This window comes from Oryx dammah, unplaced genomic scaffold (assembly GCF_014754425.2).
Source record: "Oryx dammah isolate SB20612 unplaced genomic scaffold, SCBI_Odam_1.1 HiC_scaffold_13, whole genome shotgun sequence".
Classification (NCBI taxonomy): domain Eukaryota; kingdom Metazoa; phylum Chordata; class Mammalia; order Artiodactyla; family Bovidae; genus Oryx; species Oryx dammah.
In genome coordinates, this window is record NW_024070197.1 from 11,796,617 (window position 1) to 11,809,872 (window position 13,256).

Below are 13,256 nucleotides of genomic sequence, written 5' to 3' on the forward strand. Positions count from 1 at the left end.
TGGGGCAACCACCACCTCTATCTAGACCCAAAAGGAAACCCTGAACTCATTAAGCAGTAGAAGTGTGACAGTCTTAGGGGAACCCATTCACCCTCCCTGCAGCCCTGACGACCATTATCTACTTTCTGTCTCCACAGATTTCCCAGTTCTGGACATTTCATATAAATAGAATCACACGATATGTGGCCTTTTGTGCCTGGCTTCTCTTACTTTCCCTTCTCCAGGGGATCTTCCCAACCCAGGAATTGAACCGAGGTCTCCTGCATTGAGGTTCAGCCCCATGTAGTGTATGTCAGCACTTCACACCATTTTATGACTGAATATTGACTACTTAAAAAAAAAAAAAAAAAAAAAAACACCCAATATGGGACTTCCCCGGTAGCCTGGTGGTTAGGACGCCTGCTTATACTGCAGGTGGCACGGGTTTGATCCCTGGTTGGGGATCTAAGATCCCTTCAGCTGCAGGTGCAGCCAAACAGACAAAACACCCAATATGAGTGCATGGTTAGAAACCGACAAAGAAGAGGCAGTCAAAATAAAGTATGGACAGCTGAGAAGCCCCCCTTACACCCTTCACCTGGCCTCCAGCTGGCCTCCACCCAGTCCCAAGCTCTAAGGGTGAGCATGCGAGCTTAGTCACTCAGTCATGTCCGACTCTTTCGATCCTATGGACTATAGTCCATCAGGCTCCTCTGCCCATGGAATTTTCCAGGAAAGAATAGTGGAGTGGGTTGCCATTTCCTCCTACAGGGGATCTTCTCGACCCAGAAGTTGAACCCACGTCTCCTGTGTCTCTTACATTGCTGGTGGCTTCATTACCAGCTGAGGCATTGGGGAAAACCCATTCCCATTCTAAGGGCAATCACTATAAAATAAATATATGTACCTGTACCTTCCTAAAACAAATATATTTGTGTGCATTTGTTAACATAACAATGCATGTTTATTTCTTCTTATAAAATATTCAGCAAAAGAGATCCTAATGCATCTTTTTTTTTTTTTTTTGGTAGCACTATTTGTTCACTGAATAATATGGCTTGGATGAAACTTACTCTGCAAGGTGGATGGGGAAGGGGATCGGTGGGGGATGGGCAGGGTGCAGAATAGAGTTTGGTGGGAGGGGGAGGCTTAGGCATTTAGGGGGCTGCACAGGTGGATTCCATTTGTGAAAATGAATCCAGCTGAACACGTATGATACACCTACCTTTCAAGAAAAAGGTTTTAAAAATATGGCCTGACAATCAGCGCTCAGAGATCCATTTTATCCTGACAACCGCACAGTGTTCTTTTCTATGGTGTCACATAAATCTTTGGAAGACTATTTCCAGTTTCCACCTCCCTTTTACAAAAGTGCTATAATCAGCAGTCCTGGCATCCCTCAGCAGTTTGATGAGCGTGTTTTAAACTCTGATGGCCAGAACCATGTCACTCTCAGGAGGATATACCGATTTCCATGCCTATTAAGAACACTTGGGTAGAGTCTGCTAAGTTGGAGGTTTTTCCCTTTCAGCACTTTCAATGCATCGTGTCATTTTCTTAAAAAAAAAAAAACAAGGAATAGCCGGTAGCCTGCTCCCCCAAACTCTCTCCAGCACTGGGCACCCCTAAACTTTTGCATTATTGCCCAGTTGTTATGTGAATGATGAGATCTCATGACTGTTTGGCTTTGCACTTATTTTAATCATGCATGGAAGAGGTGGGGAAGCAGGGTGGTATCTTGGATAACAGCCTATCTTGGAAGCCCAGGCTCCAAACCTGGGCTGTGTCATTTGCCAGTGGAGTGAACTTAGCCTGGTTATTGACCTCTAGATGATGTTTCCTCGTCTATAAAACTGGGGAGGAGCATAAAAGCACCTCCCTCCCCATTATTATTATTAGGCTTAAATAAGATATTGTGGCTTCCCTGGTGGCTCAACGGTAAAGAATCCGCTTATGATGCAGGAGCTGTAGGTTTAATCCCTGGGTTGGGAAGATCCCCTAGAGAAGGAAATGGCAACCCATTCCAGTATTCTTGCCTGGGAAATCCCATGGATAGAGGAGCCTGGCGGGCTACAGTTCAAGGGGTTGTGCAAAAGAGTCAGACACAACTGAGCAACTAAGGAACAATTACTTCTCTTTTTATCTAAACACTTATTAATTTCTTTTTAAATGTACTACTAAGATCCTTCTGAAAGGTAATGGCATACAAAGCAGGAGGTAGAGAACCCTGCTTTAGTAAAGAACTTTAGTCCTTTATTCCAAATGGTCATCCAGTTTTCCTAACACTAGCTATGCTTAGAAAATCCTCTTTCTCCCCTGCTAACTCAAAATAAATTTCTACTTCTGGACTCATTATTCTGTCCCACTGTTTTGTTGGTCTATTTCTTTCTTTCTTTTTTATTAATTAAAGAGCATAATTGATTTATAATATTGTGTTAGTTTCAGTTTTCCAGTAGTCACGTACGGATTTGAGAATTGGACCATAAAGAAGGCTGAAGAACTGATGGTTTTGAACTGTGGTGCAGGAGGAGACTTTTGAGAGTCCCTTGGACACCAAACAGATCAAACCAGTCCATCCTAAAGGAAATCAGTCCTAAATATTCATTGGAAGGACTGATGCTGAAGCTGAAGCTCCAATACTTTAGTTACCTCATGCGAAGAGCCGACTCATTGGAAAAGACCCTGATGCTGGGAAAGATTGAAGGCAGAAGAAGAAGAGGGCAACAGAGGATGAGATGGTTGGATGGCATCACTGATTCAATGGACATGAGTTTAAGCAAATTCTGGGAGATAGTGAAGGACAGGAAAGCCTGGTGTGCTGCAGTCTGTGGGGTCTGTCTTGTTCCTGGCTGTCTCAAGGTTGAAGGTGAAGTCGCTCAGTCGTGTCTGACTCTTTGGGACCCCATGGACTGTAACCTACTAGGCTTCTCCGTCCATGGGATTCTCCAGGCAAGAATACTGGAGTGGATTGCCATTTCCTTCTCCAAGGGATCTTCCCGACCCAGGGATCGAACCCGGGTCTCCCACATGGGAGACAGACGCTTTAACCTCTGAGCCATCAGGGAAGCCCTCTGATGACCAATAAATTTTGGCTAAACAGAGTCATGAGTGGATGACCAAACTGTACCTTCTGTTCCTCCTGGCTGTATGCAGGCCCCTCCTCCCAGCATCGCCCCACCCCCACTCCCTTGCCCTGGAGGCAAATCTGGCCAGGCCTTGCTCCAAGGTACACCACAGACAGAACAGAGACAGTTCTGAGACATCCAAGAGACAGTCTGAGAGGCTTCCTTGGAGACTTCCCCTGTACCCCACGGAGCCCCATCCCTGGGTCTTCCCCCACCTCGGGTGACGTTCCCCCCACTACCAATCTTTCTTGGTGGATTAGGTCTAACTGGAGGGAGTGACTGCTCCTGGGAGGTACTTAAACATCTTGGCCAAATCCGGCTTTCCCCCTAGAGGGGCGGAGTCGAGGACCCAATAAATTAACCTCTGACCGGGGCTTTGTGTGCTCACACGCCAGGGTGTAATTAGCTCCCCTGTCCTCAGAGTCCAGCTTCCCTTTGGTCTCCAGGGCATCAGTAACTCAGGTACAGTGATCACCATGGTTCAGGGGTCCCTAACAGGGGAGGGGCTTGGGCAGAAGGAAATTTAACTCGATTTTTCACTGAAAAAAACCCTCAATTTCTGTCTGAGGGGAAGAGAGGGTTTTCATCTTTTAGCTGCTTTTAAAAGTAAACTCGCCCTTTCAGGTAATCCACACCACCAGTAACCTGTTCTAGAAACTTCTAGAAACCCCAGGATCTAAGGTTGGGGGAGTAGTTTTCACATTGGTGGCAGGTCACATAGCCACCTGCAGCTCTCTCCAAAGGCTATATGTCTGCGGACAGATATCTTGATGACTTTGTCTCATGGAAAATTGATGATTCTTCCAGCTTGAACCCAGGTTTGACCAGAGCTCACGCTGGGGCTCCCCAGGCGGCGCTAGTGGTAAAGAACTGGCTTGCAATGCAGGAGCTGTAAGAGATGAGGGTTCATTCCCTGGGCTGGGAAGACTCCCTGGAGGAGGGCATGGCAACCCACTCTAGTATCTTACCTGGAGATTCCCGTGGACAGAGGAGTTTGGAGGGCTACAGTCCATAGGGTTGCAAAGAATCAAATACGACTGGAGCAACTTAGCATGCACACGCCCCAGGCTGGGAGTCCAGGACAGTGTGTATCGTTCAGTGTTGGGGGAACCCTTTCCTCAAATTTAACAGTTCATGCCGCTGGCATCTATAAGAGACTCAACAATCACTTAGTTTGCTAAACTTTATTTGATAACATGTACATTTGCTAATCATGGTATCAATTTGTTAACACAATGAAGGCCTCCCTAATGGACCTGATTTTGAAATCAGGAGCTGGAGAGCCACAAGCTTGAAAGGCCAATTCACTTCCACGTTTTGTTTTGCTTCGACCCAAGGATAACCATGATACACACAGACGAAGAGCTGTAAACAGAAACCATTTCCTTTTTTCCTGCATCCTCAGGCTCATCCAGAATTTTGAAATGAATTGTCATGAGAAACCTGCTCAGTCACTAACAACACCTAACAATTGTTCACATCCTTTATCACAAAAACGTTAAGTCACAAGACAGACCACAAAACGGAATGTGAATTACTGTGCGTCGTGTTGATACGTTTTGCCATCAAACAACGCAGCATCACAGTAGGACAATAACATGTGGATTACAAAGGGAAACTTCTGTCAGAGTGTTTGTTTGATGACAGGGCATTTGCAGGACCAACTTCTCCCACTTGGAACCTTTCCTATCAGCTGCATTTACAAGAAAATTAGATTATAGGCAAATAGACGGTGAAATCAACAAAATGTCTACCTGTACCAAAACACTGATGAACACAAGGTAATATTTTGATAGTCTCTGGTGTGACTTGTTTGGCTTATGATACATTCAAATAGTCACTTTAAAAAAAATAAATATGTGAAAAAGTAGATTTGGATTACTTCTTTGAGTACACTGTGGGCTTCCCCAGGATACTGTCTGGAAATCATTGAGTTCGGGTAACCTGGCCCTCCCTCTCCTCCTGCACACATAGGAGACAAGGCATTCTGGTCTATTCAGAGGGCACAAACGATCAGCCAATTTTAAAAGAATATTTTCCCATCTCTTCCTATAATGGGAGATTCGGTCTTCAGCCTCAAAGAGAGTCTGGCGGGGTACGGGATGGAAGTAGAGCCAGGGGACCCAGGAATGGCAGAGTCCTTCCCTCCCCATCATTCTTTTTTGGCTACAGGTTTCCTGCAAGGGTTTCACCCAAATGGGAATCCAAGTACCAGTTTTAGTAACAGAACCTTTAACCAAACACTTCAAGGCGTAAGTGGGTAGGGACCTTACCACCTTCTGGTTAGAGAACTGGAGGATGGACACTGAAAACTAGCAGGAGTGAGGAAGTGAGGTCTGCAGGGACAATCCTGACTTTACCTACATCTACCCAATGGTCAAAGCAGAGAGAGGATATAAGGGAGCAAAGGGCTGCCTACCTCTTTACCTCGCCAGGCCCTGAAGAGAGAGGTTGGCTCACCCTCCAGAAAAGGAAGCAGGGAAAGGGGGAGAAAGGCCAAACATAGGCGACCATAACAGTGAACCAGCCTGTGAGTCACAGTGAATGTTCTAGAACTTTTCCAATCTACTTCGTGACTCTCCATCCTCTGAGGCTGTGTCTAGGAGGAGGTGAAAAAGCAGGCCCAGCCGAGGAAAAAAAGCACAGGGCTATGCCTCCCTGCCTAACTCCTTCCACCTAAGACCTTACACACCATTTACCTCTGAGAGTCGGATCTCTACAAAGTGAGTTCCTAAAACAGTCAAAGGTCAACAAGTGCAACTTTGTTCCTGACTTCGAGCCTCTTTCTTGGTCTTCTTTCAACTGCTCAGGTGCAGACGGTCCCCACTATGTTCTGTGGATAAGTCAGAACAGCTCAAGAGGAGAAGCAGGGTGTGTTGGGAAAGATTTTTCACTTCCTGAGACTTTCTAAGTCTTTGAACACATTGATCTCCCAACCAGGCCTCCAGAAACTGCAGCCTCAAGGCCTCCTACTCTGTCAAACAACATGACCCCAAACAATGCCATCCTTATGGAGGGAGACGGGTCAGACGAAGGGAGAGATGACTGGAGAACGCCACGGAGACACACTTATCTACAAGGGATGGCTGAGTGGGTTTGCTCCGACCTCCTGTCTCCACAGGTGTCCCCAGGTGTCGGCCTTCAGGGGCTCCTAGGATGGGGGTCAGGGCTCTCGGCCTCTGAGGCCTCAGTTGGTGGCTCACCTGCTCCCTCCACAGCACTGGGGTCCTCACCCACCGTCTGACTTTCTGCCCCTTGGGTTTCTGTGCCCCTGCCTTCCCCTGCTGCTCCTCCCCCTCCATCCACTTGTTGACACAACCCAAATGACTTCTGTTATCATTCTCATCACTGGAGGCATGAGGAGGGCCTTGTGGCTTGGCCTCTGGACCCTGTGAGGCTGAGGTTGGTGACTCATGGGGCTGAGGGTCCCCGGGGGCCTTCTAGTCCGGTGCCTCCCAGCCGGAGCCTGGCCCTTTCTTGGAAACCTCTGGCTTCTTCCTGGGGTCTTCTGAATCAACAAGGACATAAGAGACAGAGCCCAAGCTCACCTTCTTTATCTTTCTCATGTGGGCAGGGCTCTTTGCCAAGGCCCAGCCCATGGCCTTCTTCTTCGGGGGGCCCTCCAGACCACCATCTTGGTCTGACTCAGAGGCAACTCCCCGGCTTGCAGCTACACGAGGTGGGTTGCTGGGAGACTTCCAGGCACATTTTACTAGGGGCTTCTTCAAAGCCGACCCCTCCTGCTTCACACAGGGCTTTTCGTTGCTCCTGACACATTCTAACATCTCCCTGTTTTTACCACCATCAGCTGCAGGGTGCTTCAGGGAGGCCAAGCTGTGGGAATGGCTGCCTTGGGATTTCTTCCAGGGCACTGGTTCCCGCTTGGGAGTTTTTTTCTGCTTCCTCCTGGAGTGAGCCAGAGGTCCAGCCTTTCGAACCAAAGGTTTAGGACCGTGACCCCCATCTGCCACGTCATTCCAGCCATCCGGGTTCTCCATCTTCAAGGCAGAGCCCCTCTCTGTGGCCCTCCCTGGCTCCTTCTTGACCTTCCCCCCTGCTGCTGAAGCCAAGGATGCTACCACTCGGGACCTGGCAAGCTCTTGCGTCCTAGCTTCCTCCTGGCTGCGTATTTCGGCATCCATATAGTAGATGATTTGCACCACAGCCCCCAGAAGCACCCCCAAAGCTTCTGCCCGGTTCTCCGGGGACCGATTCTGGGTCTGGGGTGGTGAGGCCCTGCTGAGTTCAAGCAGGCCCACCACATCCTCCAAGGTGCGCTCCTCCACGTACAGGAATTCATTCAGGTTTTTTAAGAACTCAGCATCCTGGGTGGGGTCCCTACAGACCACTCTCCAGATGCCCCCCCTTCCTGGGAACTCCCGGGGTATGGCCCTCAGATTCACACCCTCCCCAACCTCAACGAGGGCAGCTTTGGCATTTTCTTCCCTCAAAAAAATCTTGTTGAGTACGGAGTACGGGCCCAGCGGGGAGAGAACCCCATTCAAGGTCTCCTCGATTTCCACTTGGCCACAGTCCTCTGGGATGCCCGTGACCAACAGGGACCTGTGGATGTCCGCTTCCATCCCCCGGCACCAGTCCTCCAAAAGGTTCGCCGCCATGGTCGTGGACACCGCGGGGCTCAATTCCCAGGTGTGCTGAAGCGCCTACGAGGCGGACCGCTCCTGCAGCGGTCCCTAAGCAGCAATCCTGAAAGGTGACAGGAGAGGGCGGTCAGAGAGCCGATAAACACGGCCAGGCTCAGAGATCTCAGCTGCCCCGTCCAAGGTGGGCCTGCAAGAGGCCTCGCGTTTTCCCAGGGTCTTCCTCCCCAAACCGGGCCCTGGGTGCTCACACGTGTCCTGAAATCTGCCGAAAACTGTGCTCAGCCCCTCCCACTGGGCCCGCCCGCCAGCGATACGGCAGCGCCACCTCTGAACGCCCAGACGAGCCGAGGAGGAGCCTCCGGGCTGGCCAGGTGCCAGCTCGGGCCGCTCCAGCACGGATGCTCTGGACGAATGGCCCGGGACGCCAGTGTCCGCCCCCGCTAGGACTCCAGGCGCCTCGGCTCGGTCCCAGCAACCGCGCGGAGCCGAGGCAGGCATCTCAATGCGCGCTTGCGCACTTGCTCCCGCCATCTGCCCGCGGTCTCCATGGCAACCGGTGGTTGCTTTCGAGCCCGTGGGCCCAGCAACTGGGCCTGGGGAGCGGCTGGGAACGCGGCTGTTGACCTATTGACCGAGCCTGGGATTTAAATGTTCTCCGATTGCCCTTCCTGACCCAGTCTTTCAACCCTTCTCTACTCAAAATGTGGGCCTCCAGGATGGGGGTTGGAGGCGCTGACAAGTGGCTGTGCCAACTACCCCTCTTATCCTCCTCCTTCCTGTTGGGTTCAGCCAACAGGACCCCTAGGAGACATCAGAAAGCGTAAGGCGAGAGGAGAGAGCGCCTTCAAGCCCCCTGAGTTTCCCTAACAAAAGCCACAGTTCTTGTTGAGAGCCGTCTCAGCTACATTTTTTTGTTCCTGCAATATCCAGACGTTTCTAGAAATGTCTTGACTTCCCCCCTTCCCCTCCAAGCCTGGGAATAGTGCTTCACATTTCCTTGCCCGTTTCTTCAACCACCTGCCTTCAGGCAACCCCTTTTGTTTTGTTTTGAACACCTTTATTAATAATTAATGAAACGCTCCTCAGTGACTCAGTTTGGGTTTTTCTGTCAGGCCCTCAGTGATACAGCTAGCAATGAGGCTTCCTAACTGTTCGATATTAGACTAATAATTTGAGCTCTCTGAGTTCCTTGCTCTTCTTCACAGGTTCAATGATTTGCTGAGAGTTTTCCTGGGACTCAGAAAAATTACAGTGTTCACAGTTACGGTGTTGTTGCTTAGTTGCCAAGTCGTGTCTGACACTGTTGAGACCCCCACGGACTGCAGCCTGCCAGGCTCCTCTGTCCATGGCATTTTCCAGGCAAGAATACTGGAGTGGGTTGCCATGCCCTCCTCCAGGGGATCTTCCAGACTCAGGGACTGAACCTAAGTGTACTACTTGGCAGGCAGATTCTTTATTCGCAATTATAGTTTATTACAGGTAAAGGATACTGCTTAAGGTCAGCAAAGGGAAAGAAAAGGGCAGTCTAGGAGAGAGTTGTATGGATGGGCTTACTTTTCCCAGCAACATGTGACAACACGGAGGGAGGATTAACCAGGGAAGCTCGCCTGTCCTTAGTGTCCAGAATTTTTTTTTTCCCCTGAGTTCATGTGCATGGAGCACACTTGTGGTTGACCTTAGTTACTCAGCCTTCAGTATCTTCAGAACTCGAAGAGATGCTACAAGGCCCAAGGCCATGACCATCACTCACATTTCAGTACAGGATCCTGTAAGACTTAGCAGTTACCCAGGAGTCACAGAAGGGCTAGTTGGTTCTTTAAAATGGACAGGGTTTGGGGACTTCCCTAGTGGTCCAGTCGTTAGGACTCCAGGCTGCCACTGCAGGGCATGGGTTCAATCCCTGGTAGCGGAACTAAGATCCCACATGCCATGCAGTGTGGGCAAAAACAAAAAATAAAAGGTACAGAGTTTGGACAACCCAGATCTGTTAAGTCTTCACTGCACAGATGCCTATAAGTGTTTCAATCAGGGTTCAGTCAGAAAAAAAGATCCTGAGTTAAGCATTCCAAAATATTTGAGAGACAGTTTTAAATTTGTTATATATATATATATATATGAACATACAAATATTTATTTGTAATTACATATATAATATACAATTACATGTAATTATAAATGTATATTTGTATGTATGTATATACGCAAGTCTATATGTGTGTGTGTATATGTGTTAAGAGAAGTCAGCCGCTTGCCCCTTCTCCCATCAGTGAACCACCCACAATTACCAGTGGATCTAAAAATAGTTCTGAAGCACCCTTGGTAAGAGTCTGGCTGTGGTTTCCATGACAACACTTCCAACTGCAGTTTCCATAACGATGGGTCCCTGCAGCCCCGACCCTTTCACCTATCTCGGCACTTTAGAGTTACCTTGGCATCCTCTTCTCCTTTTCACCTTAAGGTTTTTATTTTGTTTTCCTGTGTATTTTGGATGAGAATCCGCAGAATTTCCATAAATACTAAGGTCCCAGGCGCTCTGGGCTTCCACCCAGATTTCCCCTCCCGAGTAAGTTGTAGTAACCCACCGTGGTGGTTCTGTGACTCATCTGGCTGGTTCTAGCCAGTTTGTGCTGTGAGAGCTCCTTCTTGCTCCAGAGTTTCTTCAGTTTGTACTTTCTAAATGTCCCAGGACATGGCTTTCCCCCTCACCGCTAACCTCCAGACTGCCAGCCTCAGCATCTGATGTGAGTCTCTACACATATTTCTCCAACTCATGTAATCATTAAAACTACACAGATCCTAGGGAAGTCCCTGGTGGTCCAGTGGCTAGGACGCTATGCTTTCACTGCAGAGGCCCGGATGGGCACTAAGATCCCACAAGCCTCACAGCAGGGCCAAAACAAACAAACAAAACCTACAGACTGTTTTCAAATACCAATGATTTATTTATATATTTTTAAGTATTGTTAAAATACTCCAGAAAAAAAAAAAACAGGAGGGTAAGGGGATAGATGGAACAAACTGGCTGAGAATTGACCTTGAAAAACTTTGTTATAGTGGAGGTCATTACACTATTCTTTCTGCTGTTGTTTTCATTTTAAAGTTTCCAAAATGAAAAAAAAAAAAGTTAATGAAAGAAAGAAAATGCCTTCTGTCTTTGATATTTTCTTTTTTTGTTGTTGTTTTTTCGCTAACATGGTTTACAGAAAGAATAAAAGTCGTTCCCACAGGATTTTATTGTTTTGATCCTGACTCATAAAATAGAAAATAAAATATCATAAAATATATTGTACTGATTATCAGAGAGACAGTAGTCTTGAAGCAGGATCTTATTTCCCTGTCCAGGGATTGAACCTAGCCGGACAGTCCACCAGGGGCTAGAGGGTAGAAGCAAAGTTCCCCAATTCTTACCGTGTTTGAAAGCAAGAATGTTTCAAGGAGGCAAAAATTGCAAACAGTTACAAAGTTTATTATTACAGACACGGGGACACAGCACAATGTATAGGAGAGCACACAGAGAAGCAGTTTATTCATTTAAGTCGAAGCAGGGTAGGAATACACATCCAGAGAGGTGTTCGGGCTTCTTGAATGAGGAGGAGCGCAGTAAAGTGAAAGAAAGTGAAAGTGAAAGTCAAGTCGCTCAGTCGTGTCCGACTCTTTGCGACCCCGTGGACTGTAGCCCACCCGGCTCCTCCGCCCATGGGATTCTCCAGGCAAGAAGACTGCAGTGGGTTGCCATTTCCTTCTCCAGGGGATCTTCCCGACCCAGGGATCGAACCCGGGTCTCCCGCACTGCAGGGAGACGACTTAACCTCTGATCCCTCTTACAGGACAATCCTTCCTGGTTTGTTTACATTTGGCCAATTATCTTGTTTCTCTCTTCACACCTGCGTGGTCTCAGGACCCTCCCCAAGACACGTGCGCAACTTTTCTCGAAGATGGATCCCACCACAGATCCAAAGGGTTGGACGTGGCACGTCCACACTTGATTTAGGCTGGAGCCCCCCTCCTTTTTCGACCCCCAAGGAGACTTCCTGTGTAGACGGGGGAAGTCTTCCTTGACCTCAGGAGTGGTCATCTTGTCTCTTTGCTTTAGCAGAGTTCAGCTTCTGTCACTAGCTTTGTCCTTGGAGTGTCTGGGTGACAAAGCTTCGATTTTACTCCACTTGACAAGCACGGTGCCCAGCCCAGAGGCCCATCTGTTTCCTACTTCAGCACTACAACTTTCTTGCTTTCTTTTTTTAAAGACTTATTTGTTTATTTTTATTTGTGGCTGCAATGGGTATTCAGTGCTGCACTTGGGCTTTCTCGAGTTGCGTCAAGTGAGGGCTGCTCTCGAGTCGTGGTGCATAGGCTTCTCATTGCGGCGGCTTCTCTTGTTTCCGAGCACAGGTTCTAGGTGCGAGGGCTCAGCAGTCGTGGCACACGGCTTAGTTGTCCTAGACCTGTGGGATCTTTCCAGACTAGACATCAACTGGTGTCCCTTGCACTGCAAGGCGGATTCTTAACCATTGGACCACCAGGGAAGCTCCAGTATGACAACTTTTAAGAGATTGAATAAGATTCATATTGTTAACTGGTTAGAAAGAGATACCCCACCTCTCCTTGTTTTGTTGAAATAGTTAACCAAATAAATATATGCCATGTTCTTTATTTAAATATTCTCAAATTCTAGAGAACTGTCATTATTAAGTACTTAGATATATGAAAAAAGTATACATAATAAGGGAACGAATGCCTGGTGATTTATACACCGCCCCATCCCTAGCTTAAGAACTGGAGCACTTCTGTGTTCATTTTGGTCTCTTTCAGCCATATGCTGTGCAGAGCTAAGTCGATTCAGTCATGTCCAACTCTTTTTTGACCCTGTGGACTACAGCCCCCCAGGCTCCTCTGTCCATGGGATTCTCCAGGCAAGAATACTGGAGTGGGTTACCATTTCCTCCTCCAGGGGATCTTCCTGACCCAGGGATCAAACCCAAGTCTCCTGCGTTGGCAAGAAGATTCTTTACCACTGAATCACCTGAGAAGCCCTCCTCTCCTCCTCACATACCTTCACAAAAATCACTATCGCACCACGTCGACTTATTAGCATATAAGTTAGCATCACTGTGTAACAAACAGTTCCCAAAGTGGTTTAAAGGTAGTACATACACCATCTAAAGTTGTAATCCCCTTTACAGTGGAAGCCCCCTAAGGGTAGACACCTTGCCTGTCTTCTTCACCATCAGATTCCCAGAATCTAAACTGTGTTTGCCACAGAGGGACATTTAATCGTTCTCTGTTGAATGAATAAATCACTCTGTGCATTGACTGTCTTGGGTTGGAAATCAAGTCAGCCACTTGGACAACCGCTGGAACTCTGAAGCCAGAGAATGAGACACTCTCTCTAAAAATAAATAAACAAGAAGTAAGAGAGAGGGTTGCCTCTGTCTGCAGTGCTGGGAAGGAAGCCAGAACAAAGGAGTGCTTATTCTTCAGTGTAGACAGGTAAATAGTAAACTCCACATGAGAGACCCGCCCTCCCCTGAAAGAGGGAGATTTTTTTCCC

At 48.0% G+C, this 13,256-nt stretch overlaps 1 protein-coding gene across 1 annotated transcript; it reads right to left on the reverse strand.

Annotated features, from left to right (window-relative positions):
• Positions 1-6,512: 6,512 nt before the first annotated feature.
• On the reverse strand, positions 6,513-7,723 carry PNMA8A (PNMA family member 8A). The gene has a single exon (XM_040252473.1). It carries the CDS (start codon positions 7,721-7,723, stop codon positions 6,545-6,547), a length of 1,179 nt encoding a protein of 392 aa, XP_040108407.1. The 3' UTR covers positions 6,513-6,544.
• Between the last annotated feature and the right edge of the window lie 5,533 nt (positions 7,724-13,256).

Excerpts from the sequence above, each read along its gene's own strand:
- PNMA8A (XM_040252473.1), bottom strand. The coding sequence starts at position 7,723 with ATGGCGGCGAACCTTTTGGAGGACTGGTGCCGGGGGATGGAAGCGGAC.